Consider the following 27,912-nt stretch of genomic DNA (forward strand, 5'->3'; position numbering starts at 1 on the left):
TAGGTCCACAGTTTTACAACGAATGGTAAAACACCTGTTGGAAAGCATCTTTTGCAGCGATTTTTGCGTGAGCATTTCAGTGAACACCCCAGACCACTCGGTGAGTTTCACGTCTTTGTAAACTAAAGTTTATTGTGTTTATATGAATGATTGTTCCAGTGCCCCTATGAAACCATTGTATAGGTGGGGGGGTGCTAACACAAAAACCTAAAATTCTCGGGACAGCAGCATGTGTCCAAATTTTAATCTTAACCGTTCGATTTCATCAGAAACGATCTTAAAACAAGGCTTTACTTATAAAACGCCGAACTTACCCTTTAAGATCCTTGCATTCATAACTTTCATCTGAGTAGCAGATTCACTCGCCCAAGTAACTGACATGATATTGTTCCAAAGGGAAACTGGAATTTCATTTTAGCTGACACTTTTAGCCAAAGCGACTTACAATTGCTATATTTCAGAGGTCGCACGCCTCTGGAGCAACTAGGGGTTAAGTGTCTTGCTCAATGACATATTGGTGTCTCACAGTGGATTCAAACCCGGGTCCCTCACACCAGAGGCATGTGTCTTATCCACTGCGCCATCACCACCCCACTTTATCCTTTAACAGTAGCCATTTTGTCAAGCTACATACCGCTGCAGGTAAAACTCACCCTCTCATAGAACTCTCCTTTGATGAGCGCACCAGTGATGCGGCTGATGACGTCTTGGCTTGATAAGAGCTCATCTCTGCTCATGGCCAGCCAAGCAGCTTTGGCAGGAAGTCCCGCTTTCAGGTAGAGGTTAACAGCACCAGTGAAGTCTCCTTCATTCTCCTTCACCTCACCGGCTTTCTCACTCTGATTGGTCTCCATTAGGTAAGAATAGTAACTGCGTCTCAAATTGTCCAACTCTGGGTGGCCCTTTATGGGATAAAACATTTAATATTAGTAAAAAGTAGATTTTTCAGCATCATAGACAGCTGCTAAATGCACATAATAAACTGCAACTAACCACATAATTGGGCATAGTTAAGAAAGCAGCATACAAAGGCTTATCAATTTTTATAAAGGATGAGAAAACTCTTCCCATATCATGGGGACATGGGTAAGTTGTGGGACATGCCCTTATCCTAATATCCATAAAATTAAAATAAACATGGTTTGTGTTGTCTATAGTGCTATTAATTATTGACTGCTGACGGCATGAAACCATCAATATTCAAGAGACATTAAGAATCCAAGCAATAATTTTGTATATAGTTGGCCATGTGCAGTTCATGATAATATTAATAAATTGAAATGTTTGATTGTAAGGACATTTTGTTTACTTTTGTACAATAAACAATTATGGTTCTGTGTTGGATCACCACTTGTGTTCTAATGCCCAGTGTATCTGGGTAAAACCTATGTTTTGAGCTAAATAAAAGACCAGAAACTGTTGACTAGACGTTATGAAAATTATGTTAAAAACAGATACCTTCACCTCTGCCACTGCAATACATTCATCCCACATGTGGAGCTCCTGGTACATTTCCATCACTTCATCCACTGCATTCTGAAGGGTTACAGAAATATTACTCGGCAATCGAGAAATAGCTCAGAAATAACTCTGCTGCTCCCACGTATGAACTGTCCGAAGCCATTTAACTCAATTGTTAAATAGATAAAGAATGAAAAATTATTTTTAAAACTGCAATTTAAAAGTTGAATTTCAAAATGAATAATTTTAATGTTTTTAATTGATATTTATTTATTTTAATTATTTTTTAAACAATAATTTTACTATTACATTTAACATTTAATTATTTTTAAACAGGAATTTAATACGTTTATTTGACCATTTAAAATTTTATTTACTTATTTCAATATAAAGTGTTGAATTAAATACTATGGTAAATGCATTTTTAAGTCACACTCCTAGTTGCAGATATTAGAAATCGTTCCTTACCTGTTCCATGTAATACATCTCTGCAAGTTTAAAGTTCTTATCCAGCATGGCCAGCCGAGCTTTCACCTGGTAGTGGTCTGTACCATCACCACCCTACAGGAGAGTGCAGTAACATTGAATTTTAAAATGCATGAGTACAACAACAGAAATGTACATTCTAGAAGTGTACAGACATATCTAGTTTGAACCAATACATACATTTTCCTTTGAGACAGCATCTGCAATCTTGTTGGTCTCATTTAAGAATCGGGCTTTGGACACATCCCCAAGGGCTGCAAAACACCTGCAGAAAAACCCAATAGCACCTCAGATAACAAAGAGCAAACAAATACAAACAACATCACATGGCATATCATTTCACATTCGACCACAAATGTTGCAATAAGTCATGGCATTTAGATTGGACGGCGCTTATCGGTCATGATCAGATGACCAAAAGTGAGATCAAGCAAACAGGCAGCAGGAAGAGTATCCAGGCAATTCCTTCATTTGCATTCTCCTTGACGGTCAGAGCACTTTTTCTCTGCATGCTTTATGCAGATGAGCCTATTCATAACAAACCAATCCTCTCTAATTTAAATTCCAGCTTCAAACACTCTAAAAAAATGCTTATACAGTAAAAGGAAAACTCTAAACATGCTCTTTGCCACCTAAAGCAACTGGAAGCCTTTTTAAGAGGACTTTTGGTGCTTAGATCTAAAGCTTTTATGCTCCCGCACAAGCTCAGGTGAACGTTTTTTGCTCTTTAGCACAAGATTATACACCTTTTTCTTTAGGCAGAATATTATCTGAGACACATTTCAACATTTAAAGTGCCACACACAGAGCAGCTGTGCAAAATAGCAGCTTTTTTTATGGTTCTTTTGACGAATTCCTCTGGCATGTATTGTAACATTTTATTATTTTATTCCTGACATCCATTTATAAATTACACCAAAAACATGACCACCTCCTCTCTGAAACTTGGAATTCAACAGCCTTTTTTTGTCTCAAGTCAAATATGGTTTAACACTCCCAAAATCAAGTCTGAATTACCTTGTGACATGTTGATAAATCTAAACAATACATTTTTAAAGGTTGGTTTCAATTAAATATATTTTTTAACTTATCGTGCAGGATATTTTAAGTACAGTGTGGCTGCAGTAAATACTATCACTTCAAATGATCAAGTATAATTATATATTCATGATATGACCCCTTTAATAATGTATCGCTACTTTGTTGATTCAACGTGTTTATATTTAATTTAGTTCTTCTGTAGTGCCAATTAAATGCTGTATTTTAAGAGCAAATAAAAATAAAAATTCAAAGGTGCAAAAATAATGCAGCAATCCTATAAATAAAACAAGTGAATTGTTAAGAAAGAAGTTTTATGTTTAATTAATGATGTGAATGGTATTTCTGTACTGCCAGTACAAGGGCTGTAATTAATACAAATTTTAAATAATTATGCCAAGACACAAACAAACAGTTCTGTCACTGTTTCCTAGTTGTCAAGGTTAGACACATGATCCGGACAGCTATGCTGAAGTCATTGCAGCAGTAGCTGAGGCACAGAGGTGGGTGGACTGTCTTGCTTGTCTAACCTCTCAGCGATGTGGAGCTGTCGTGCCTCTAGGGAGAGTTTACTCAAAGTCTTCCACATGGCCTCTGTCTCCGCCGACATCTCCAGGGTCTCCAGGAATGCGGTTGCTCTGTGCGCACACAAATACAAGTCCAGCTATGAATAAGGATACTTACATAATTGAGGTCTAGTTCATGTTTTATTGCAGGTGGCTATGGTGTTTTGTTTTTACCTGTAATAGTCACCATCATCAATGGCTGTGCCAAATTCAATCAGCCCCTCATCTAGTGTGTAGGAGACAGAGTTAACCCCTTCAGTCACAATGACTTCAGTTTTGCCATTGGATCTCTCCAGGTCTACAATATCACCCTGTTGCCAAACAAAGTCACATTATTAAACTTAAAGTCGACTCAAACAAGAAACTAAGACAATGAGGAGTGAATTCATTCAACAATATTTCAGTGCAAAATCTATGTCTTATTCATCTGCAGTTCATTATACCACTTTATTATTTTTTTTCTACTAATAATGGCTGCAATAATTCATCATTATCAAATGGTAAAAAAAAACAATGTTACTCAACCAATACACCTTTTGGGTCAGTAAGATTTTTTTAAAGGAATTAATACTTTTATTCCGTTAGAATGCATTAAAGTGAACAAATGTGACAGTAAAGACATTAGTAATGTTACAAAAATAAATCCTGTTCTTTTGAACTTTCTATTTATCAAAGAATCCTGGAAAAGTCAATGCTTCCACAAAATTAATGAGCGCAACTGTTTTCAACAATGATAATAAGTATGTTTCTTGACTACCAAATCAGCATATTAGAATGATTTCTGAAGGAACGTGTGACACAGAATACTAGAGCAATGATGCAGAAAATTAGAAAACGGTTATTTTAAATTGTAATAATATTGCACAATATAATTACAATTTAAATTTTTTGATTAAAATAATTGTCTGGGTGAACATGGATTGGACTTCTTTAAAAAAAAAAATCCACAAACGTTTGAACTGTAGAGTATATCAATTTGTGTCTGAATTGCAATGGAGGAGCAATTCTGTGAGTTGCATTTTTGCTGATTTGAATAGTTCTGTTCGTTAATCAGGTGCTTAAACAACATAGATAGAATGTGCAAATAAAATCACAATTCACACTGAGTGATCTGTAGATTCAGCTCACCTTGAGGGGAAACATTGTGACCCTCTCTGAGCTGTCGATGGTGTACCAAACACACAGGTTTCCTCTGTTCTGTGCCACAACTACATCACTACCCGGTACCCACTGAACGTAAGGACAGAAACTCAGCATGGTGCTCTTCACGCTTCTCTCGATGTCATACAGGTGGAGCTGAACATGGAAAAAGAGACAGGAGTTCTAGACACATCGTTCTGGTTTTATTAGCGATATTAGAGCTAAAAGATGAATGTTCCCCACTTACCCTTAATTTCTTGTCCCTAAAAAGCAGTTTACGCCCCGTTTCATTCAGCTCCAGCCAGTCTATCTTGGAGTCGTGGCTTATAGTGCCCAGATTATACCCACCCACCAGGTCCACTGAGAAAAACAGGAAAAGAGAAGGATCATGGGAGATGAATGCACCAAATACCAGATGCAGATTCTTTTCTATTGATCCAAGGTCAGAAATGAAGCATTACAGTTAAAACTTTTAAAAAGTAAGAGGCTTTTAGACAATGTTTTAAAAGAACAGATGGAGTATTTTCCATCCCAAAAAAAAAACCTGTAATAAGTAGAATTATAAAATTTGGAGATCATTTACTGCCATGAATGTCACCATATACACATTCACAAAGACATGCTGCAAAAACGGAGGCATTGCCTTTCATACACACCCCGTACATCCGTGCCCTAACAAAAACAAATCAATGAGTCTTTCATAAATCACGTTGTGTGACGCTTCCCTGCATTTCTGGCTCTTTGTTCACAAATAACCATTCTGATGGGAAGCATCACTTATAAAGGGGGCGGAGAGGGGAGAAAAGAGAGGAAAAACACTTTCCAATTTGCACTTTCTGAACAGGTTTTAAGCACATGAATCAGTGAGGGGGAAAAGCACTTTGCTGTTTGTCGAGAGGAAAATAAATTGGAGGAAAGTTGTTTCTCATTTTCACCACCTGAAGAAGAAACAAGGCAAGCAGGACAGAGGGAGCATGCAGGACCTAATTAGCACAGGAAGTGGTCAGAGCCGTGGCAGATGGCTGGCGGTAGCCGGTGAAGGAGAGGGCTGTGACGATGACACAGCGGGGTAACCGTCTAATTGAAAGGTACCGTCCTAACTGACTCAACATCAACACACCTTCCTATTGTCCCATAACTTATCTTTTCTGCAGAATCAAACAACGGGTCATATGGAATAGGCGTCCCATTTAGAGTGAAAACAGACGATTATGTAATCAATACCATTGATGACATCATTTCCTTTAGCTGATGATGACAATAGACTTAGACTGTCCTTTATGAGCTAATGTGTCTATAATTCCACATAATTGCGTGCATTTTTAAATTCACTCGATGGGCTAAATGTCTAAATTAATCTTTAATCACCAAAACTGTCGGGAGCAATAAGAGCAGGAAGACGTGATTAGTCAAAACTTAAATAAAATGATGTCATCCCTAATTACCACCTGAAAAGCACTATAGAAAAATATTCTGAGTTGCATACAATTCTGTCACTCAAAGTCTTAAATCATTTAAAAGTCATTTAACCGTATTCTCCTCAAAGATAATGGGTTTTTATCCTTCAGCTACTAAACATGTTTATTTAATTTTAGTAAATAATAAAGAGATCATACCCCGGGTAGAAGTAATGGGCAATAACTTACCAATGGCAATAGTTTTGATGTCAATCAGGTAGGCCAACTTTTTGTTGTTCTCCACTCCCCTCTGCCTCCTCTCATTCAGACGCACGCTGCAAACACAAACACACAAACCAAGGATTGAACACTTCCTGTGGGTGCTGAGGGACCTGTCAGTGCTCCATCAAGAGGAACCAAGCACTGCAATCTGACAGCACCTGACAGGCTTTTTACATGAATGCTGATTTGTGATGACTAGGTCTGCTCACTAAGAGCCAGCTGTATGCATCAACAGCAATATTGGTTTTCAGAGCAGAATGACAGGAGGAAAACTGGGAAATCTAAGGTAAATCCCACCATCTAGTGGTCAGCTTTATACATGACTTTTGTAGGCAATGTAACCTTGCCTGTCTGTTCAAAATGTTTTTTTGCTATAAAATTAAGTTATACATTAAATGGTACAAAGATAAATAACATAGGGTGGGGTTTGTATCATACATAAAATTATATAATGTATCTTTTAATAGGAAATACAATTGCAGAGGCAAAGAAGGTTTTTACATTATTTTATATTAAAGATTATAAAACTAAGAGTAGTAAAAAAATATATATTAAAAAAATCATTTTTAATTTACTTTGACTTTAAACAATATCTTTTGCTTTCAAAAGTGTAATAATGGCAGACCTGATGAGGTGTGGGTTCATAAACTCTGTTCGAACAGATCCCAGGATTTCATTGCTTCCGTATTCCACCAGTGCCAGCTCTCCAGCATTGAAAATCATGCACACCTACCAGGAAATGTACAATTAGCCAGCAATGAGTTTAATTATATCATCTAGAGCTGTATGACTCCTTAAACCCAGTTGTTTTCATTTATAGCATGCTCATAAACAACTGAAGCATCTTAGTAACACAAAATAACCACAAAAAAGACTGTACCGTTTCATTTTCAAAGAAAAACTTTTCATTTCCCCCTGAGCCCTGCCACGCCACCTGAAATTGGAGAGGGATTTAGTTGAGTTATTTAATGAATTACATCATTGTTGTCAACAACTTTTGCTTTCCACCACATTACACAGAAAGAAGCAGACAGCCAGAGCCAAGGCCCTTCACCATTATCCTGTTTTTCACACTGAACTTTCTTCCAACTCCCATAAGAGCACTTTGGAAACTCAATTAAACATGGATTAACACAGTGAAACATTAAGCCCTTGAACTTTTAATTAGACATTTCAAACTTTTGTTTAATAAAAAATAAAAAAAATAAAAAAAATGCCCAGAAATAGATTAATCTAGACAGTTTGATCTAAATAGAAACATTTTCATTCTGACAAAACTACACAACAGAAATGAAGCAACTGTAATTAATCAAACAAGTCCAAACCAGACATCCTACCTCACTTAGTTTGTTGGACAACAGGTCTCCCAGCAGCAGTGTGTCAGAGGTGTGTGCCACGAGATATCGATCCTTCCCCATGACTTTCACCTCATCTATCTCATAACCATACTGAGACTTCAGCACCACTCGTGTGCCAGAGGACAAGTTCTTCACAATCACCTAGGAGGGTTTAGTAAACAAGGTTCTTTAGTTTGTAGGATGTAAACAAAATTTAAAACAACAGTCACTACAGAAATGAACGGAAACTGTGCACTTTAAATATCTAAAAGTAATGCTCACCTGACTTAGTCCTACATATGTCATTTCAAATTTGTTCTTGTAAATACTCCTGCGGAGACAGCAGTCAAACATCTCGACACCTCCACACAGTGTGCCCTGCAGTTTACAGAAGGACATTTAATAACACATCTCCACAGCACCTCAGTCCCAAGTGGCAAAGCTGGGCCTCAACATCATTGAGCCAATGTTTTTGCGATCCTGCTTATGTCTTACCAAATTATAAACATCGTGCAGACAAACTTATGAGCAGAATTGATTTGGGATATTTTCTGGATTAGTGCTTAAATATAAACAAAAACATTGGGCCTAATTACACTTTTCACTTAATGCATTTTTACTGATCAGATAGCCATCCGATTTGTTAAAACCGTTTAGTTTACACTTGCAAATTTGTCTCCACAAAACGATAAAAAATCCCATCTACAATTCCCACGCTATATGCAAATTCAATGTAGTTCACATCATCGAAAGCAAAAGATATGCGCTGCATTTTATTTAGCATCAGCTTATTTTAACAGCAAAGATGTGTCAGCACTGGTGAGGGAATATAGTGTTTACCGCTACCACTTTTAATAAAAATTACTCTGTGCTAAGCTTTCATGGTGTCACAATGAATATTACATTTCATTTGAGGCAGTTTGCGCATCTACTTGCTAAAGAAAGATGCTCAACTGTTCATTGTGGGCCATATTTGTGGCAATGTGTTGCAACAGCGCTGTCATATTTGGCAACCAGGAGCTGGTATAACTCACGTTTATTAAATTTTTTGACCATTTTAGGAGGAGTCAAATTTACACGTGGCTTTAACAACCAGATGCATTTACACTTGGCCAGTTTCGTCTGAAATGTGTCTGAAATCGCCTCCTGAAGTGGTGATCAAATTTAAATTTGTCTCGAAAGGGTATTTACATCTGTTCTTTTCAAGAGTGGATAGCAATCCAATCAAAGAAGATGCATGAAGTAAACAGTTGTAAAAAGGCCTAAAGATTTTCTGAAAGATATTGAGGTTTGGAAATCTTCAAGAAATTGGCCGTCCTGACTGACCACAGAAAGCCGAGAGCCGTCTTTCTTCCAGGATAGAGCTGTGATTGTGTACAGGTTTGGAATTTCCTTGGGAGAACCTTCATCCCAGGTACCTTTTCGAGGACTCCAATTGAAAACTCGCAATCTAAAGAAAAAAGAGAAATGTCAAGACATTGGCTGAATGTTTTTGTTTTCGATTTAATGTGTTCTCTCACCTGTCATAGCTTCCTACAACTATGGACTGGCCACTGGGGCTAGATGCTGCAACTGTGAATTCCTTTTCGGAGTGATCTCGGCTGTAGTCAAATGTCTGAAGCACGTGGCCCTCCCTCCCATAGGCCACGATCTTCTTGTCACATCCAGCTACAATTATGCTGTTGGTGCCCCATGCCAGGGCATATGGTGGGCATGCATGAGTCAACAGTTTGCCCTTTCAACAATCAGAACAAATCTTGTAATTCGCTTGCAGATATAATATTTTAATTAACATCTGTATATTATGTTGTAAATACATTTCAATACAATAAAGCAAACTTTTTACCTGAGACTCTCCGGAACCTTCATCGTCAAAGAAGTACCGAACGACCGTTCCATCTGCATGACCCGAGAGGATTCCCTTCCCTGAGACACTGCAAGAATGGATCAAGAGAGATATGTTGTTAAAATTCAAACTGAGATAAAAATAAATCTATATAGAAATGTAAAAAAAAAAATAATAATAAAAATAAAGAAGCACACAACCCAATTACTAAAACTTGATCTAAAATTAAAATGAAAACTTAAAATGTGAAGGCTAATTAAATTTTGTATATACTATAATGGTATACGCTGATGAAGCAAAACATTATGACCACACACAGGTGAAGCAAAAAATGTTGATCATCTCCTAACACAGTCACATGTCAAGGTCTGGGTTGATCAGATGGTAAGCGAACAATCAGTTCTCGTAGTCAACATGTTTGATACAGGAAAAATGGGCCGGAGTAATGACTTGAGAGACTTTTTGTCAAATTGTTATGGCCTGATGAATGGGTCAGAGCATCTCTGAAATGGCAAGGCTTGTGGGGTTCTCCTGGTCAGCAGTGCTGAGAACGTGTGCACTGTTTACCTGGGGAAGTGATGCCATCAGGATGCACTGTGGGAAGATGACAGCTGGTCGAGGGAGTGTGATGCTCTGGGCAATGTTCTGCTGGGAAACGCTGGGTCCGGCCATTCATGTGAATGTCAATTTGCACTTGCCACCTACCTAAACGTTGCAAACTAGGTACATGCCTTCATGCCAATGGTGTTCCCTGGTAACAGTGGCCTCTTTCAGCAGGATAATGCACCCTGCTACACTGCACACATTGTTCAGGAATGGTTGAGGAACATGATGAAGAGCCTAAAGGCGCTGCCCAGCCCCTCATATTCCCAAGATCTCAATCTAATTGAGCATCTGTAGGATGTGCTGAACCAACAAGTCCGATCAACTTCAGCTCCACCTAACAACTTACGGGACTTGCCAGATACCACATGACAACTTCAGAGGTCGTGTAGTGTCCATGGTTCTGCGGGTCTGCTCTGTTTTATCGGCAGGTGATCATAATGTTTTAGCTCATCACATCAGTGTATTAATAATAGTAAAATAACACTGTAAACAAACCGGAAAAGGGTACTTGGACAAAGAAGCAAGCGTCATATGGTCAGGATTTTAATTAAGTATACATACTTTGTAGTTAGTGAGACAACATACGAGTCTGTTCCATATATCGTGGAGGACTTGCTTGTTTTTGTATTGGCTTGTCGAACCTGAATTTGACATTACACATTCACAAAATGAATCCTCACAAAATAGGAAATTCAGCTTAAGGTGTAAAACAGAAAATGCGCCACACACTTACTTTTCCCTCTGCAAGTCCAAATATTATTGCATGCTCTGACGGCCAAACCAGACATGTTACAGCACTCTATAGAACAACAAAAAAAGTGAATGCGCACAATATATGGCACTTTAGCCTAATGATGTATTTTATTTATCATCAGAAGACTTACCGTTTGAATAAATTTGTTGCAAATAACCTTTTTATCTCCCCTGGGACAGAAAACATATAATAAGAAATTAAAAATAATACAATAAAGCATATATATATATATATATATATATATATATATATATATATATATACACACACACATATTATTAGCACTAATTATTAGCATTAAACTGAGATTACTTACCACTCCTCTCCAATTTTGTAAACAAATATGATGTTGTCTGTTTGAGCTACAGCTATCTTGGTTGAATCGGGGGAAAATGCCATGGACTTGACCACATAGGCTTTCTTTCCATACTGCAACAAATTAGTCATAACTTCATTAATACGTTTTCCTGCCGTACTAACATACGTATGGCACTGGCAGGATGCAAAATTAATTTTGAATATTTAAATTAAATAAGTTGTTGATAACTTACTTTGGGGTCTGCAGGCTTTGTGGTAAATCTGTCTCTTTTCTCTCCCTGCTCATCATACAATATAACCACTCTATCAATAGTGCACACTGCAAACTTTGCATTGTTTGAAGCCCAAGCCATACAGGTGACTTTAGCAGCTCCATCCTACAGAAAAGAAAACACAATACAGACAGACACAACACTACTTTCAAAGCAGAGTCTTGGGGTCACTCAGATTTAAATAATATTCGTTTAACATTCGGAATAGTTCGGATTTTTATTACTTTTTCTTTGCACAACTTAATGCTTGAACATTATTTGGTATCAGGCAAGACACACAAGCAGTGTTGCTAAGCTAAGAAGCGTTCTCATGCCTATAGATAGCGGACTGCTGAAAGCTAGTAAGCTAGCGTCGCTAAATAACGTGGTAAATGTTTTACCTGGGGTGTTAGAAGAGTCTTCAGGTACTTTAGCTGCATCCTTTAAATTTATAAAAGACTCAGTTGAGTTATAAGGACGTATTTCTTGATATAGCCATGTTTTGGGTAATAGATGTTAGGCTGAAGACATTTTGGTATACATAGCTTTCTCCCTGGTTACCGTCGCCAAGGAAAGAACGTATGACGTAATTACGTAGAATGAGATTAAACGTTTTTGACTCGTTTAAAGCCGTTCCCTTTTTAAAATAATAATAATAATTCATGGATGAATTAAATACTTTTTGATGACAGCTTTTACTAACCTTACATTGAGATAATAATAAAAAATCTTTGGAGATGCCGGGGATTGAACCCGGGGCCTCATACATGCAAAGCATGCGCTCTACCACTGAGCTACATCCCCTTCCTGCTTTAAAACACTTTTAAAGGGCTATTTAAATATTATATTTATATATTATATACATAATAAAGATATTATATACATACATAAAGATATCATACAAATAAATGCATTAGTTTTAATGCAGACATTTATGAATCACCCAAATAATTCCTCATAATAACATTATCATGACATCAAACTGTGGTCACATGCTGTAATAGCAACATCTAAAATTAACTACACTAATGTAGCCTACTCTAGGTGACAGGTCAAACAAACGCCATTGTGACTGGAAAACAACAGATGTGACATATAAAAAACCCCTAGATAGAACAAGCTGTACCTGAGATTTACCAAACTTACTGTAGCATCTTCAAGGAGAAGAACCACCAAAACAGCTATGTGAAAACACAGATCAAATTAGATCAGAGAAATGCATAACCAGGTTTTTCAGAGCTTTGAGAGGATACTTCAGAATCTCTGGTTCATAAAAGACATTTTTGAGCTCATTCTTGGAGCAGTCTTTTACTATTTTGAAGCTTTTGTTCGACTCTTTATTCCACATTGCAAGAAAGATGTTGAGGGAGAGATAGTCTTGGTGACTGGAGCTGCAAATGGGATTGGAAAACTGATCGCCAAAGAACTTGGACACTATGGAGCAACATTAGTCTTATGGGATATCAACTCGGAGGCACTGGACAAAACAGCAAAAGAATTAAAGCAGGTATTAGATGTGCGAGTGTATGCCTATACCTGTGACTGCAGCAGAAGAAGTGAGGTCTACAAGGCTGCTGAACTGGTAAATAATTAATAATTTATATATATACACAAAAATGTATACTTTATACCTTTTAAAAAACATTTACAGTTTTAATGAGGGGTATATAATATGAAGGTGTATTTTTATGTTAAAACATTTCAACAGGTTAAAAGAGAGGTTGGAGATGTGTCAATCTTGGTAAACAACGCAGGCATGGTAACAGGAAAATACACTTTCGTTGAAGCCCCTGACAGTCTGGTGGATAGAACTCTAAGGGTCAATGTTGCTGCTCATTTCTGGGTAAAGAAAAATAATTCGGTGTTTTCTTCATGTTTTAAATTCTTTAAACCTCTGTTTTTATGTTATGGGAACAGTGGGCTTACCGTTATCTCAAATATTTGAATTCACACAGACTTACAAGGCATTTCTCCCAGCTATGTTGCAACAGAACCATGGGCACCTGGTCTGCGTGGCATGCCATGGAGGGTTGTTTGCAATGAATGGCCTTGCAGGTACATTTATAGAGAGATTTTAGAGATGTTGTACATCATTGTGCGACACTAAACTTTAGATATTTCCCATTCATGATTTAGTGTTAAATTGAGGTGTGATTTAAAAATAGAATGGGGTTTTCCGACACGTTTTGTCCACAGACTATTGCGCAAGCAAGTCTGCAGCAGTGAGCTTTGCAGAATCTATTGCACTGGAGCTGCTTGTCCTTAAAAAGGAAGGGATCAAAACAACAATAGTGTGTCCCTATCTAATAAATACCAAAATGTTTTGGGGATGTCAAACAAAGTAAGCTAATACAGTTTCCATTTATGAAACATTATTAGAGATTTGTGGTCTGGTGATGCGGTAACATTGATATTTTACTTTTGTTAAGGAGACCGTCTTTTCTTCCAGTCTTGGATCAGAGACATGCAGCAAAACAGATTGTGGATGGCATACTAAGGGAAAAGATGTACTTGCTGTTACCCTCAAGTCTATATTTCTTGATGGCACTTAAGAGGTATTTTAGGCCTCTAAATATTTGTTATTGAAGATATAAAATTAGTTTATTTATCTTCATGCATTTCGCCCTCCTTTAATAATTAAAAAACAAATAAATCAATAGCAAACAGTTAACAGAAAATAATTGTATTCAATGTAATAAATGACTCAATTTTCATATTGCACAAAATGATTGGCAAGATCTAATTTAACTATATATCAACTTGACCCACCTATTCATGTTCTTGCAGTCTCATGCCTGCAAAACTGGGCATCATCTTTGTGAACTTCTTTGGTGGGATGGATCTGATGGATCACTTCAGAGGAGTCCCTGTACCCATCAACAGCTACAAAAAGCCTCAGCAGCGCCAACGAAATGACAGTGTCAGTGATCCACATACCACTCTTGTCTATTACAACTAGCAAAAAGTTGCAAAACACAAAACATTGTAAATCACCAGTGAGTAATATCAGTCTGCTCAAATGTACCTGTGAGTGTGAACAGAGTACAGAATTGTGAATAAATTTCCTTTTTCTCTGTGGTCCATTTGTCTTCAAATTTATATATATATGCACAGTATGTTAAGATTTACCTAATATCTTAATTTTTGAATAATGGGAGTGTGGGATCTCATGCTGTCAAAGCAAACTTTCTATAGAGTATTTTCATATATTTTAATATACATTTTTAATATAGCCTACATATTTTTTTAAATCTATGAAAATTTAAAAAACTTTACTTTTGCATCAAATTACAAAACACTAGTTAACGCCGCTGTGAGGGTGTTTCTATAACAGTGCTATGGGAGTGACAGTAGCCTAAAGTTGACGACACCTTTTTCTCTTCTGACTGCCGGTATCAATCTCTTTCTATTGAGTTTTTCTAATAAAAATAAATATATTTAATATAGTCTCTCATTCACCGCTATAGAAGTTTACCCAACTATGATGAATTCCGCTTTTGAGAAACCTGAAAATGTGAAAAGGGTCAATTGCTAGCCGCTTTGAAATTGCCTACCATACCTTTAATTGAGAATACCAATAATTCTAGAAGTGACATTATATCTATTAAATATAACCTTTTCACTTGTGTAGTTAGTTATAAAACATAATATAATATTAGTTATATTTGTGGGGGTAACCTGGATCCTTCTAAGATTCCCTTACTACAGGTTAAAATCCACGAGATATAGCCTACATAATTTTTTTTATTCCCCACAGCTCAAATAAAGAAGGTAAAGCCTCATGGTATAAAGTACAGCATTGGGTCAGGCCTTCCCACTCCTTTTGACGTCGTGCTGACGCGCAGTGGTTTTGCACGCTCGTATAAAACCAACTGAAGTTCACGCGCACGGCTCCACGCTACTGTGACTGGAGCAGAGCGTGGACTTCTCTCTATTGATACGAGCTCTTTTGGCTTTAACCTAAAATAAAACATCGTTACCTGCCAATGAGCTTGTTCTACACCAGGACAGCATGGTTTTTGGCCTAGACCGGGATATCTAAGATCGCATATATTTACTCCGCATCCGGGTGAACATCATCTTGAGCAGCGTGGTTTTCACGTGGGAACTTGGGCGAAAAGGGGAAAAGATACGCATAAGCTTCGGTTCATAAACTTTGAAGCGTTAGATATTCGCTGTGATTATTTTTGCTTTTAGGAGTATTAACACTCTGCCATGTCGGAGAAAATTGCATCTTTAGTATTGGAGGACGGGACAGCATTTAAAGGCCGTCTGTTCGGTGCCGTATCCTCCGTGTCTGGTGAAGTTGGTAAGTGCAATCAAAGGAAATGTACTGGAAATATGTGTCCCTTCAGCCCTATTTTCTGCAAAAGATCCTTATAATACACTTGTCCCTCCTGTCCTCTCACCGGAAAATGATTTATAAATAAGAAGAGCAGGAAGTAAGTTACACGTGTCTGATTTCGCGCTAAACGTTTTAAAGTGAACACTCGCCAGTAGCAACTTCCTAGGGCATATGCTGGCGCCACATCTATGACATCCCAGAAATTTTTTCCTGTTCAGTGGTCGTTAGACAAAAGTCTTTTGTCTCGCCCTATTATTTTTTTATGTTAGACAAAAGTCTTTTTCTTGCCATATTATGTTTTTGTCTACAGCAACAATTCTGTAGTCATCATTATTTAAAATACACAATTTTTCAATAGGAATTTTTTTTTTAAAGCACTAGTTTACTATCAGATAACTCCATAAAGTTGATCAGGGCTCAACAATAGGAATTTCACTTGCCCCATTACAAAAATGTTTGCCTTTTTATTTTTTAGCAACACTTTTTGTTTGTGATTTAAAACAAGTAAAAAATAAAGGTTGTTCTTTTCTAAATGTTTTTCTTTGAAGGCTAAGGCCAATTAAATGCAAACACATTTGCAGGTCAGAGGTCTGACTTGTTCATGCTCATTATTCATTTAGACATGGTTTTTTGCAGGATAAATGAATGACAAAACCTGCCCCCCCCTGTCCTGCTGGGATAGTCATGTTGTTAAAATTTCACTGTTCTTGATACAATTACATACCACAGCAATTAATATTCTATAAAGGCCTCATTATTAATATGTATACACACACACACAAACACACACATATATATATATATATATATATATATATATACACACACTGTATGTAATGATGTTTGTACTGATGTACCAGTACTTTTGATATCACTAAGTCATACATTGTGTGTCCTCAGTTTTCCAGACAGGAATGGTGGGTTACCCAGAGGCTCTCACAGATCCCTCTTACAAGTCTCAAATACTTACTCTGACATACCCGTTGATTGGCAATTATGGTGTTCCTGAAGATGAGGATGGGGAGTTTGGGCTCAGCAAGGTTTTTTCCTTTCTTGTATCCACATAGTCTTCTTAATAGTACATCATTATTCTAAAACAGATAATTCTAATACTACTGGTATGGTTTCTTCTAAATGTTCCTCTTTGTGGTCTAGTGGTTTGAATCTTCCAGAATCCATGCTGCTGCTCTCATTGTTGGGGAGGTCTCAAAGAATCCCAGTCACTGGAGCTCCGCCAAGTCTCTGGATAAGTGGCTGCGTGAGCAAGGCATCCCTGGACTCGAAGGTCAGTCAGTGCAGGCCTCACTTGCTTTGCTTTGACTTATACGAAGTAAAGCAATTAATTTGGTTTAGGTTTTAGCATTAATCGGAAACACAAATTATTCTTCCTGTGAAATAAGGGGTTGACACTCGAAACTTGACCAAAAAGATCAGAGAAAAGGGAACCATGTTGGGCAAACTTGTGGTGGAAGGAACTTCAGCCAACGACGTTCCGTTTGACAATCCGGACACCCGAAACCTTGTTAAAGAAGTTTCCATGAAAGTAGGTGGCTAGCTTTGATAATGTTTTCAGATCAATTTTAATATGATTTAAATTTGTTTAAAGACATTTTATTTCTTGTGTTATTTATGCCAACAGGAACCAAAAGTTTTTAATCCAGAGGGAACCGTGAGAATTACTGCCATAGACTGTGGCGTAAAATACAACCAGATCCGTTGCTTGTGCCAGAGAGGTGCCCGGGTCACCGTTGTCCCCTGGGATCATCTTCTGGACTGCAATGGTGAGCCATGGTGCTGTTCTCCACGTATTGTTATAAAGATCACGATTATTTTGGTCCATGTTGAAATCAAAATTTAACATGATTATTGTTGGGTGATATGATCAAAGTCTTAATCCGTGATACGAGTAATTTAAAGACGTCCCTATAAAGATAATAAATTCTTCGTTTACGAGGATAAGTCAGATAATTGGCAGAGGTATTTGTACACCATTGAGGACATATTTATGAATAAAAATATTGATTTTAGATGATAAAATACCTAAAAAAACTAAACATTATCCCTTTAAATATAGATTAATCTTTGTTAAAGTTTCGAAAGTTATTCATTCAAGAGCAGTGAGCGATTTTATCTTTGCGTTTTGTTTGATTAATATTGACACAGACTGAAGCAGTAATATTAGGCTGTTGTCACTAAGTGTGAATGCATGTATCCAATATACTGTTACACATGCGGTTTCTTTCTCAACTGTTTACATTCACTTAAGACATAACTGACTGACCAGGATATTTACCAAAACGACATTTTTGTATGTATGCTATTTGACCATTTAGGTGTGTGCTTTTCATGACACAGTTTAATATCAGTCATGTTCTGGAGTTTAACAACTTTATACTGCTTTTTATAACTCACTTATTTAGCTGATTTGTATGTTAAGTTTGTCTTGGGGAGGAACGAAAGCGTACCGCAGAATGTGGCTGCAGCACAATAATCGCTTTACCTTGATTATCTTTTTCATAATTGTTAGAAGGCGAAATAAAAATCAATTGCGATTAATTGCACAGCCCTAGAAGGATGCGTTTTGTTGTATACATTTTAAAGATAGTGTCGTCTGCTATTTTAGGAGAATGAAAATGCTATCACTTCGGTATTGTTTCTGTTTATCTCTAGACTTTGATGGGTTGTTCATCAGCAATGGCCCTGGGAATCCAGAGTACTGTAAGGAGACTGTAGAGAACATACGGAAGGTGGCATGTGTGGAGAATCCCAAACCTGTCTTTGGGATTTGTCTGGGTCATCAGCTGCTATCTTTGGTCATTGGTGCTAAAACATACAAAATGAAGTAAGCAATCCATCTTTTTTTCTTTCTGCTGAGTATTAATGCACATTTCTTATTAAAGGCATAGTTCACTCAAAAACTAAAATTCTGTTATTTATAGGGCTGCAACAACGAATCGATAAAATCGATTATTAAAGTAGTTGGCAATGAATTTCATTATCGATTCGTTGTCACGCAATTATTACGACAGTCAATAATTCGCAGAGATATTTGAGTGTAAATAAAAAAAAGTTGAGTGCGGGGCAGATCTATGAGGCGCCGGACTGGACAAAAGCGAGAGAGGCCGAGTGTGTCCGAGATCGCGCAAGAGAGACCGAGTGTGTTTGCGGGCGAGCGACAGTGCGCAAAAGAGACCGAGTGTGTCTGCGCGTGAGAAAGACTGAGTGTGTCTGAGCATTAGTAAATTGGTACATACTACATAGTAATATATAATTACTATATAAGAGGCATGGAAGTTCGATATATGGACAACAATATAAATAAAAACAATTAAATTCTTACCACTGAATTAGCAGACTGTGATTTGAATCAGATGGGACAGACAAGAAAGTTTTTTCATCTTCTGTCCAAGTACCACTACAAGGGGAATATTGGAAAGGATGAGCTGCAAAATACCTTACACACCATAGGAGGTGGTCAATCAATTGTATTTGTTTTTTTATATTAATTTATATTGTATTTATATTTTATATACATTGTATTTATAATTATTATTAGGATAGACTAGAGATATTATCTTCTGTTATAATTATTATTATTGCTATTATAATTACCTATTATCCATGCAAAAGTCCAGAAAATACTTATTTTTTGTGCATTTGCTTGTCAAATAATGTCAAACATTTGGTTAATGATTATAACATCTTTGACAAAAAACAAAACACAAGTTTGTGAGTGTGTGCATCTGTTCATGTGAGTTTGTGAGTGTGTGCGAGTGTAGTGCAGAGAACAAGTTCTGACGTTCAAACAAATCCTGTTAAGTTTTCTGATTTGTATTTTTCTTTTTTTTATAAATGATTTAGTGTTCTGACAGCTCAGGTCCATTTAAACAAAAATATACATCCTATATATTTGGCAGATGTAAAGCATACATGTGTATGTTTTTTGTTAGTCCATTTTTTTATTTTTACTTTAACAGCTCAGGGATGTTTAAGGAGTGACCTGTTTGTGCACTTTCTCAAGATTTTTTGCACTGTGAATTTGCACTGTCAGTTCTGTTTTTGAATAAAGGGTTGGAAATTAATGCTTTTGTAAATTTTGTTTTTTTATCCTCTTAATAGAAAAAATAATCGACAGATTAATCGAATATTAAAATAATCGTTAGTTGCAGCCCTAGTTATTTACACTCTCATGCCGTTCCAAACCTGCATGCATTGTTATTCTTTGGAACAATATTTTGAAGAGCATTGGGAACCAAACAACATTGGAGCCCATTGACTTTCCATTGTATGGACAAAAAAAATCTTCATGTTCCACAGAAGAAAGTAAGTCATACAGTTTTGTAATGACATGAGGGTGAATAATGGCTAAAAAATGTAATGTGATATCTCTTTAATAGACATTTATCCTTGCATGTATTATCCATACATCAGAAGTAAAATATTTATTTCAAATGCATTTTAATGCTGTTTTAACACTTGCATCTACAGGAAATTTTTATAAAAATGATTTTCAGAAAGTTGTTCTTTTAATAGTATAATGCTCTTATGTTCGAGATAAAATTTGAAAAGTCTTAATAGCTTGTTCAATTTGTTCTCAGGGAATTAGATTTTTGTCGTTCAACAAGATGGTTACAGAAAAAAATATAGGATTTTTGCAGTTTAACCGAACCAGACAGCATCACGCTATGGTCAGTGGATTGCAGTGTTTGCAAAGGAACAAAAGACTGGTTCCTTGGCCTTTTCCATGCCATTCCAGTTTTCATTAAAAACCAGCATAGTGTGAAATCTAGTTTATGCTGAGCTCAGCCATCTAGACCGGAGCCACTGCGTTACTCCTGGGAAAAGCGTCATTGTTTTTCTAAGAGTCCTGGGATAGTTGCTTTGTTTGCATGTGCTCAAGGCTGTGATGCCAGTCTCAGGCATTTTTTCATGCCCTTTCTTCAGAATCGGATTGTCAGCAGGTTCATTCAGAGATGGTTTGTCTGTCAAGCAATGTATCTTCTTATTGTAAATCTTAAAAGCTACAACTTAATTCATGGTCCCCGTGTATTTCAGGTATGGTAATCGTGGCCATAACCAGCCCTGCATCCATAAAGGAACGAATCGCTGTTTCATCACGTCTCAGAATCATGGGTTTGCTGTGGATCCCCAAACTCTACCAGAAGACTGGGATGTGCTCTTCACCAACGCCAATGACCAAACCAGTGAGGGCATTGTTCATAACCACAAACCACTCTTCAGGTTTGCCTTCATTTCTCATTTGTGTGTATTGTTTATATTTGCATGAATACAGTAAAAATGGGTATAAATGGTTTTAATGTATTGTTGTGGAAAAATTATAATCTGTATTATCATATCTATTTATATCATTTTCAGTGTCCAGTTCCATCCTGAACACATGGCGGGTCCCACAGACCTTATTAGTCTCTTTGATGTGTTCCTGGATACAGTCAAAGATGCAAAAGATGGCAAAGCTGGAAAATCAGGTGATCTGTTATGACGTATGCCTGTAAAGCTATCATCTTGTAGGGTTGTTTGCATTCTTTGTACTAATGTTTACATGACTAATTATTACTCAAACTCTAATTTTTTATACAGTTAAGCAAAGACTAACAGAGCACCTCACTTACCCTGGATCTCCTGACCCGGAAGCGTTTGTTCGGCCTCGTAAAGTTCTGGTTCTAGGTTCAGGAGGGCTTTCCATTGGACAGGCTGGAGAGTTTGACTATTCTGGGTCTCAGGTGAGTATCAAAGAAAAACCCTTGAGACTGTGTGGAGTGCAAATTAAAGGGATAGTTCACCCAAAAATGAAAATTCTGTCAGTAATTACTCTCCCTCATGTTGTTCAACCCCGTAAGACCTTCGTTCATCTTCGTAACACGAATTAAGATATTTTTGATTAAATCTGAGAGCTGGATCACTCCTCCATAGCCTTCTAAAGGATTGAAACTTGCCAGCCCCGAAAAGTCATTAAAGACATCGTTAAAATAGTCCAAGTGACTACAGTTGCTCAATCTTAAGTTTATCAATTGACGAGAATACTTTTTGTGTGCAAAAAAAACAATAACAATTTTATTTAGTTGCTATCACACTACGTTTACTGACTCGAGGCCCACAGAGAAGGAAATGAATAGTTGAAATAAATCGTTATTTCTGGGGGGTTTTGCGCACAAAAAGTATTCTCGTCGCTTGATAATCTTAAGATTGAGCCACTGTAGTCAATTGGACTATTTTAACAATGTCTTTAATGACTTTTCGGGGAACAAGTTTCAATCCCTTAGAAGGCTATGGAGGAGTGATCCAGCTCTCAGATTTCATCAAAAATATCTTAATTCGTGTTCCGAAGATGAACGAAGGTCTTACTGGGTTGAACAACATGAGGGTGAGTAATTACTGACAGAATTTTCATTTTTGGGTGAACTATCCCTTTAAGGAGTGCATCTCACAAGCAAGCTGTACATTATTTTCTCAGTTTCTAATTTGAAACTTGATTTGTCTATGTAAAAGAAGCTTCTGATTGAATATGGAAAGCCAACATTAAAGGAGAAATTTAATCATCAGTGTAACAAATTAAACCAAAAATGTTCAACTTAACAAGCATCTTTTTTTTCAGGCTATAAAAGCTCTAAAAGAGGAGAACATCCAAACCATTCTTATCAACCCAAACATTGCCACAGTACAAACCTCAAAGGGCCTGGCAGACAAAGTCTACTTCCTCCCGATCACACCAGAGTATGTCATGCAGGTAGGAGAAAGCTGTCCATCCCTGAGTAATTCACTAGGCCTTCTTTTCATGACAGATTCTGAAAACTGAAATTATGCTTTTAACACAAAGTTCAGGTTTGACTTAAGGGATTGAAAATTGAGCTTAACCCTCCATCCTTCTACCTTTCAAACAGGTGATAAAGAACGAGCGTCCAGATGGAGTGTTGCTCACATTCGGAGGTCAGACGGCCTTGAACTGTGGTGTGGAGCTCACTAAGCAAGGAGTGCTGGAACAATACAAAGTGCGTGTGCTTGGAACCCCAGTAGCCTCCATAGAGATGACTGAAGACAGGAAGATCTTTGTGGAGAAGATGGAGGAAATCAATGAGCATGTTGCTCCCAGTGAAGCGGCCATGTCTGTTGAACAGGTTAGTCTAGGACTTCAAGTTTGCCAATACTAAATATTTGGCTTTTATTTGTCTTTCTACTAAAACCAAAAAATACACAAGAATAAACAAATAAAATAAAAAAGTTTATATACACTCATCCGTATATACTTTGTGTGAATGTATGTGTGTGTGTGTATATATATGTGTGTGTGTTCCAATTAATATTTTTTTCTTTAATAGAAAATTGTCATTCGACAATAAATTAAAATAGTACATAATATTATATCCATATTGTGCTTTTATTACTATTAAAATGTTTAGTAAAAATTTCTCAATGTATGCTTGGTCCAACTTTTTTTGTGTTTCCGATAGGCAGTGGCTGCTGCTGAAAGACTCGGCTATCCTGTTCTGGTCCGTTCTGCGTTCGCCCTGGGCGGACTGGGTTCAGGCTTTGCCAATAATAGAGATGAAATGATCACGTTGGTTACCCAGGCCTTTGCTCACACATCACAAGTCCTGGTTGACAAATCGCTTAAAGGCTGGAAGGAAATTGAGTATGAAGTGGTGCGGGATGCCTATGACAATTGTGTTACGGTATGAAGCGCCTAAAGCTGTGGTTTCCCTTTTATTCTGACATTTAGACTTAGACTTTAAATCAAAATGATTAACATTGCCTTCACATTTTACCAGTTTACATGTTCCCATGTTTTCTTTTCTAAATTGATATCTTTTCACTTAGGTTTGTAACATGGAGAATGTCGATCCTCTAGGAATCCACACTGGGGAGTCAATAGTGGTGGCTCCTAGTCAGACACTGAATGACTATGAATACAATATGCTGAGAAACACAGCCATCAAAGTTATTCGCCACTTGGGCATTGTGGGAGAGTGCAACATTCAGTATGCCCTAAATCCTGAATCCGAGCAGGTAATTCAGTCACTTATATCATCCAGTAATAATAGGTTTTAGGAAGTAGTGGTCAACCCATAATATCATGCTTATGTCTTGGCAGTACTACATCATTGAAGTCAACGCTCGTCTCTCACGAAGCTCTGCATTGGCCAGTAAGGCCACAGGTTACCCTCTGGCCTATGTGGCCGCTAAGCTCGGCTTGGGAATCCCTCTGCCTGTGCTAAAGTGAGTTATTTCATTAAACTGAGTTATTATACTGAATGTAATTGTACATTTGAGTGTTGTTATTTTCAAAGTTGCTTAAAAGTTACTATCTTCCAGGAATTCAGTGACGAATTCCACTACAGCCAATTTTGAGCCTAGTCTGGACTACTGTGTAGTGAAGGTTCCTCGTTGGGATTTGAGCAAGTTCCTTAGAGTCAGCACTACAATTGGCAGTTCCATGAAGAGCGTTGGTGAGCTTCCTACATGGAAATAAATTGCAGCAGAGATCTGTATATTATAATTCTCAATATAGTGTTGTTATTTGTAACTAAAAGCTGAAATAAAAGTTTTAAAATGAATTAGAAATGTTGCCCAAGTACTAAAATAAAAAAAATATATATATAATAATAAATGACAACAGCACATAATACAACTAAAATTAGATTGAATAAGCTTTTTTTTTGTATTTTACAGTTTTCAAACTATTAATAAATACTATAATATTTTATAAACACTAAAATATCTATAAAACACATTACACCTGCATTTATGTTATGGGGTTACCAATTTTGCAATATTTTTGAACCAATGTTTTATATGCTTGGCCTTTTATATTAGCATATATTACTATTCAAAGCCTTATTGCTCATTTGGTAAATGTGATGTTAAACCTTAAGTTGATCTTTTTAGAAGAGGTTTTTTTTTTTGCATTACAGCATACATGTTATTCAAATGGGTGCGTTTTTTTAAATGGCGTAGTTTGAATTCTTTAAACGTTTTAAGTGGCAAAATGGTTTGTTGTGATCTCATTCAGCACTCTTCCATCTTAGGAGAAGTGATGGCCATCGGCCGCAGCTTTGAAGAGGCCTTCCAGAAAGCTTTGAGAATGGTGGACGAGAACTGCGTTGGGTTCGATCACACAATCAAACCAGTGTCTGAAGAGGTTTGTACTGAAGATACAGATCCTCCATCTCACTCCCAAGTCAGATGCAACGGGCTGAAAAAATGATGCATGAAAACAAAACACTGAAATATTTTGTCTTGTATGTCAGGAGTTGCAGACACCCACAGACAAGCGCATCTTTGTTCTGGCAGCTGCGCTGCGTGCCGGCTACACAGTTGAACGGCTTTATGAGCTGACCAAGATAGACCACTGGTTTCTGCATAAAATGAAGAACATTGCAGACCACGAGAAGCTTCTGGAGATGTATAATCAGGATGAGAGCGCAATGCCAGCTGAGGTCATGAGGAAAGCCAAGCAGCTGGGCTTCTCTGACAAACAGATTGCCCAAGCTGTGCAAAGGTACCCAGGAAAAGTGCTCATGCAATAACTCACAGATGTAAATGCTTTCTGCGTTTGATGTTTCTTTTGCTAAATCAAACCGTTTTCAGTTTCAAGACTTGTTTGCACAAGGAATAGTTACAATGGCCTGCAGTAGAACGGTAGAAAAAAAACTGTAAGGTTCCTGCTCTGTCCCCCACTGCAGCACTGAGCTGGCTGTGAGGAAGATGAGGCGAGACTGGAAGATTCTTCCGGTGGTCAAACAGATTGACACAGTGGCTGCCGAGTGGCCCGCCCACACCAACTATCTGTACCTGACCTATAATGGCTCAGAAAGCGATGTGGTTTTCGAGCAGTCCCATGTCATGGTGATCGGCTCTGGGGTTTACCGCATCGGAAGCAGCGTGGAGTTTGATTGGTGCGCTGTTGGTTGTATTATGGAGCTGAGGAAGGTGAGCCCATCTGTATTAAGTGTAAAATGTGCCTTTACATGGCTTGAATTAAAGCGGGAAATATAAAATCATAAATTTGTAAAATTTCAATGCGTATTTGTGAACTAATCTATTTCACAGATGGGATACAAAACAATTATGGTGAACTACAACCCAGAAACAGTCAGCACAGATTATGATATGTGCGACAGACTGTATTTTGATGAGATCTCCTTTGAGGTAAGAGATTAATGTGGATCTTGTTTATCAGCAGCAGTTGTACTGATATCTGAAATGTATACTTTAAGTCTCCTTAATTTAGGGATGCACAATATATAATATACCCTATCATTTAACTGCTGATATTACAGATTTTAAGTTGGAATTTTAATTTTCCATATCCATTTAGATTAATTTTAAGTCATATTTAGACAATGGCAAAGGCAATCTTTTAAACCCTTTACAGTGTTATTAAATTGATAATGCAATATTTTGCAAATCCCAAATTGCCTTATGTGTGTAAAGTAGCATTTATTAATGATTACTGTTCTTTTAGTATCATTGAGATTGTGTTTTAATTATTTTAGTAAACCTGCTTTTAATCACAGGTGGTGATGGACATATATGAGATGGAGAACCCAGAAGGAGTTATTCTGTCCATGGGTGGACAGCTGCCCAACAACATCGCCATGTCCCTGCATAGACAACAGTGCAGGATCCTGGGAACCTCACCTGAGTTCATTGACTCTGCAGAGAACCGCTTCAAATTCTCCAGGATGCTGGACACAATAGGAATCAGCCAGCCCCGATGGAAAGAGCTCTCTGATATTGAGGTACGTTATAAAAATAATTCATTCAACTTCAAGGAATACCAAGGACACTCTAAAAGTTCTTCTGTAATTGCTCGTAACTTCAAATGTCCCCATGACATTTCTTTTGTAGTCTGCAGTAGGTTTCTGCAAGACAGTGGGTTACCCGTGTTTGGTGAGGCCGTCGTATGTTCTCAGCGGGGCTGCTATGAACGTTGCCTACTCGGATACTGAACTGGAAAAGTTCCTGACCAGTGCTGTTGCCGTGTCAAAGGAACACCCTGTCGTAATCTCCAAATTCATCCAGGAAGCCAAGGTTTGTCAACAAAAAGAGGGAGGTGTTTTTATGGACTTTTTGAGGCAGTTCCAGTTCTCTGTAAAATTTGTAAATATATGGGAGAGACAGGAGTTAATTACTGGGTTATACAGTCATGTGGTGCAAACTGAAACATTGCTTGTTTGAACAGGTTTTTCACCACTGCCATCACTTGAGCTGTGAATGTTGTACAATAACTTCATTCCATGCCAAAAGTCTTATTTTGCTTTTCCAGTTGCTCAAGTTGGGAATGGAAGAGAAAGATTGTATGAAAACTTTGGTAACGCTACCTTTTACAGTACGTTAACTTGCGTGTACTTACAGTGCGTTAACTTGCGTGTACTTACAGTGTACTTACAGTGTACTTACCTAAGAAAGTACTGGGTAATATAAGGTTAGTACATGGGTTAGGTTTAGGGGTAGGTTCAGGGTTGGTACCCTAGTTATTACCCAGTTATTGTAATTATTATAATAAGTACATAGTATGTACATGGGGAACAGGACTGTAAAAGGAAGCGTTACCAAAACTTCTCATATGACTGTGTAATTAGGCATGCACAATATATCTGTACCATACTGGTATTGACAATGGATATTAATTATGAGTCTAATGTTATAATCCGTAAATTCACTTTTTGCTTTTAAAATTATACTTTCTTTTTTTTTTTAGACCAAATATTATAGAATTTTAATACCAGCAATTTATCGGTTATCAACCTAAAAATAATCGGCCATAATTTTAATATCTGTGCATCTTAATAGTAGTGTTATTCTACTATTATTTACATACCACTATAGTATTTATTAATATTTGGATTATCTTTTATTTTTATCTTCAGTTTTCATTTTAGTTTCAGTAATTTTTTTATATGCATTTCTATTTAGCATTCATTTTTATTAATTGTAGTACTTGTTCTGTTAATTTATATTGTATTTGTACTTTTTCAATACTATTTTGTGTGTAAATACATACTGTACAAAATTTTTTATATATATAATATTTTAGTTAACAATAACAACACTGATCCTTAGGTGT

The 27,912-nt window shown here is 37.1% G+C and overlaps 4 protein-coding genes and 1 non-coding gene across 8 annotated transcripts in view; 2 read left to right on the top strand and 3 right to left on the bottom strand.

The window, feature by feature from the left end:
- ift172 (intraflagellar transport 172) overlaps nt 1–12,053 on the bottom strand; it is a 31,667-nt gene extending 19,614 nt beyond the window's left edge. The window contains exons 1-22 of one of the 2 annotated variants that reach the window (XM_077220377.1): nt 11,884–12,053; nt 11,465–11,608; nt 11,230–11,342; nt 11,044–11,083; nt 10,893–10,958; nt 10,721–10,800; nt 9,554–9,641; nt 9,228–9,442; nt 9,034–9,157; nt 7,990–8,085; nt 7,708–7,869; nt 7,251–7,304; nt 6,996–7,099; nt 6,338–6,423; nt 4,939–5,051; nt 4,680–4,847; nt 3,726–3,862; nt 3,516–3,623; nt 2,128–2,212; nt 1,930–2,022; nt 1,465–1,536; nt 654–902 (exon numbers count right to left, since the gene is read on the bottom strand). In XM_077220377.1, coding sequence (XP_077076492.1) covers nt 654–902; nt 1,465–1,536; nt 1,930–2,022; nt 2,128–2,212; nt 3,516–3,623; nt 3,726–3,862; nt 4,680–4,847; nt 4,939–5,051; nt 6,338–6,423; nt 6,996–7,099; nt 7,251–7,304; nt 7,708–7,869; nt 7,990–8,085; nt 9,034–9,157; nt 9,228–9,442; nt 9,554–9,641; nt 10,721–10,800; nt 10,893–10,958; nt 11,044–11,083; nt 11,230–11,342; nt 11,465–11,608; nt 11,884–11,922 — 2,436 coding nt within the window. In that variant the 5' untranslated portion in view covers nt 11,923–12,053. Of the gene's footprint in view, nt 1–653; nt 903–1,458; nt 1,537–1,929; nt 2,023–2,127; nt 2,213–3,515; nt 3,624–3,725; nt 3,863–4,679; nt 4,848–4,938; nt 5,052–6,337; nt 6,424–6,995; nt 7,100–7,250; nt 7,305–7,707; nt 7,870–7,989; nt 8,086–9,033; nt 9,158–9,227; nt 9,443–9,553; nt 9,642–10,720; nt 10,801–10,892; nt 10,959–11,043; nt 11,084–11,229; nt 11,343–11,464; nt 11,609–11,883 lie in introns of both variants that reach the window. The other variant, XM_077220376.1, reaches the window with a different exon arrangement.
- Nucleotides 1–27,912, bottom strand: part of LOC143729596 (uncharacterized) — a 700,608-nt gene that overhangs the window by 331,648 nt on the left and 341,048 nt on the right. The window lies entirely within an intron of this gene.
- Nucleotides 12,215–12,286, bottom strand: trnaa-ugc (transfer RNA alanine (anticodon UGC)). The gene has a single exon. It is a non-coding gene; the product is annotated as a tRNA-Ala (tRNA).
- LOC143729594 (epidermal retinol dehydrogenase 2) lies at nt 12,501–14,563 on the top strand. 2 transcript variants are annotated; one of them, XM_077220922.1, is made up of 6 exons: nt 12,501–13,064; nt 13,191–13,325; nt 13,438–13,537; nt 13,679–13,823; nt 13,912–14,037; nt 14,270–14,563. In XM_077220922.1, exons 1-6 carry the CDS (start codon nt 12,699–12,701, stop codon nt 14,439–14,441), a joined length of 1,044 nt encoding a protein of 347 aa, XP_077077037.1. In that variant the 5' UTR covers nt 12,501–12,698; the 3' UTR covers nt 14,442–14,563. The 2 variants fall into 2 exon arrangements, with proteins under 2 accessions (XP_077077037.1, XP_077077038.1); XM_077220923.1 differs by having other exon boundaries at nt 12,548–13,064; nt 13,932–14,037.
- cad (carbamoyl-phosphate synthetase 2, aspartate transcarbamylase, and dihydroorotase) overlaps nt 15,299–27,912 on the top strand; it is a 35,072-nt gene continuing 22,458 nt past the window's right edge. For both annotated transcript variants that reach the window (XM_077220911.1, XM_077220912.1), the window contains exons 1-21: nt 15,299–15,791; nt 16,728–16,867; nt 16,983–17,112; nt 17,228–17,370; nt 17,467–17,608; nt 18,498–18,669; nt 20,883–21,068; nt 21,204–21,313; nt 21,426–21,568; nt 22,441–22,572; nt 22,727–22,960; nt 23,294–23,515; nt 23,661–23,849; nt 23,935–24,059; nt 24,156–24,289; nt 24,869–24,981; nt 25,091–25,341; nt 25,526–25,772; nt 25,893–25,991; nt 26,360–26,584; nt 26,694–26,876. In XM_077220911.1, coding sequence (XP_077077026.1) covers nt 15,698–15,791; nt 16,728–16,867; nt 16,983–17,112; nt 17,228–17,370; nt 17,467–17,608; nt 18,498–18,669; nt 20,883–21,068; nt 21,204–21,313; nt 21,426–21,568; nt 22,441–22,572; nt 22,727–22,960; nt 23,294–23,515; nt 23,661–23,849; nt 23,935–24,059; nt 24,156–24,289; nt 24,869–24,981; nt 25,091–25,341; nt 25,526–25,772; nt 25,893–25,991; nt 26,360–26,584; nt 26,694–26,876 — 3,414 coding nt within the window. In that variant the 5' untranslated portion in view covers nt 15,299–15,697. The remainder of the gene's footprint in view (nt 15,792–16,727; nt 16,868–16,982; nt 17,113–17,227; nt 17,371–17,466; nt 17,609–18,497; nt 18,670–20,882; nt 21,069–21,203; nt 21,314–21,425; nt 21,569–22,440; nt 22,573–22,726; nt 22,961–23,293; nt 23,516–23,660; nt 23,850–23,934; nt 24,060–24,155; nt 24,290–24,868; nt 24,982–25,090; nt 25,342–25,525; nt 25,773–25,892; nt 25,992–26,359; nt 26,585–26,693; nt 26,877–27,912) is intronic.

This window comes from Siphateles boraxobius, unplaced genomic scaffold, assembly GCF_051911475.1.
Source record: "Siphateles boraxobius isolate OS27281-9 unplaced genomic scaffold, OSU_SipBor_1 8, whole genome shotgun sequence".
In the NCBI taxonomy this organism is placed as follows: Eukaryota; Metazoa; Chordata; class Actinopteri; order Cypriniformes; family Leuciscidae; genus Siphateles; species Siphateles boraxobius.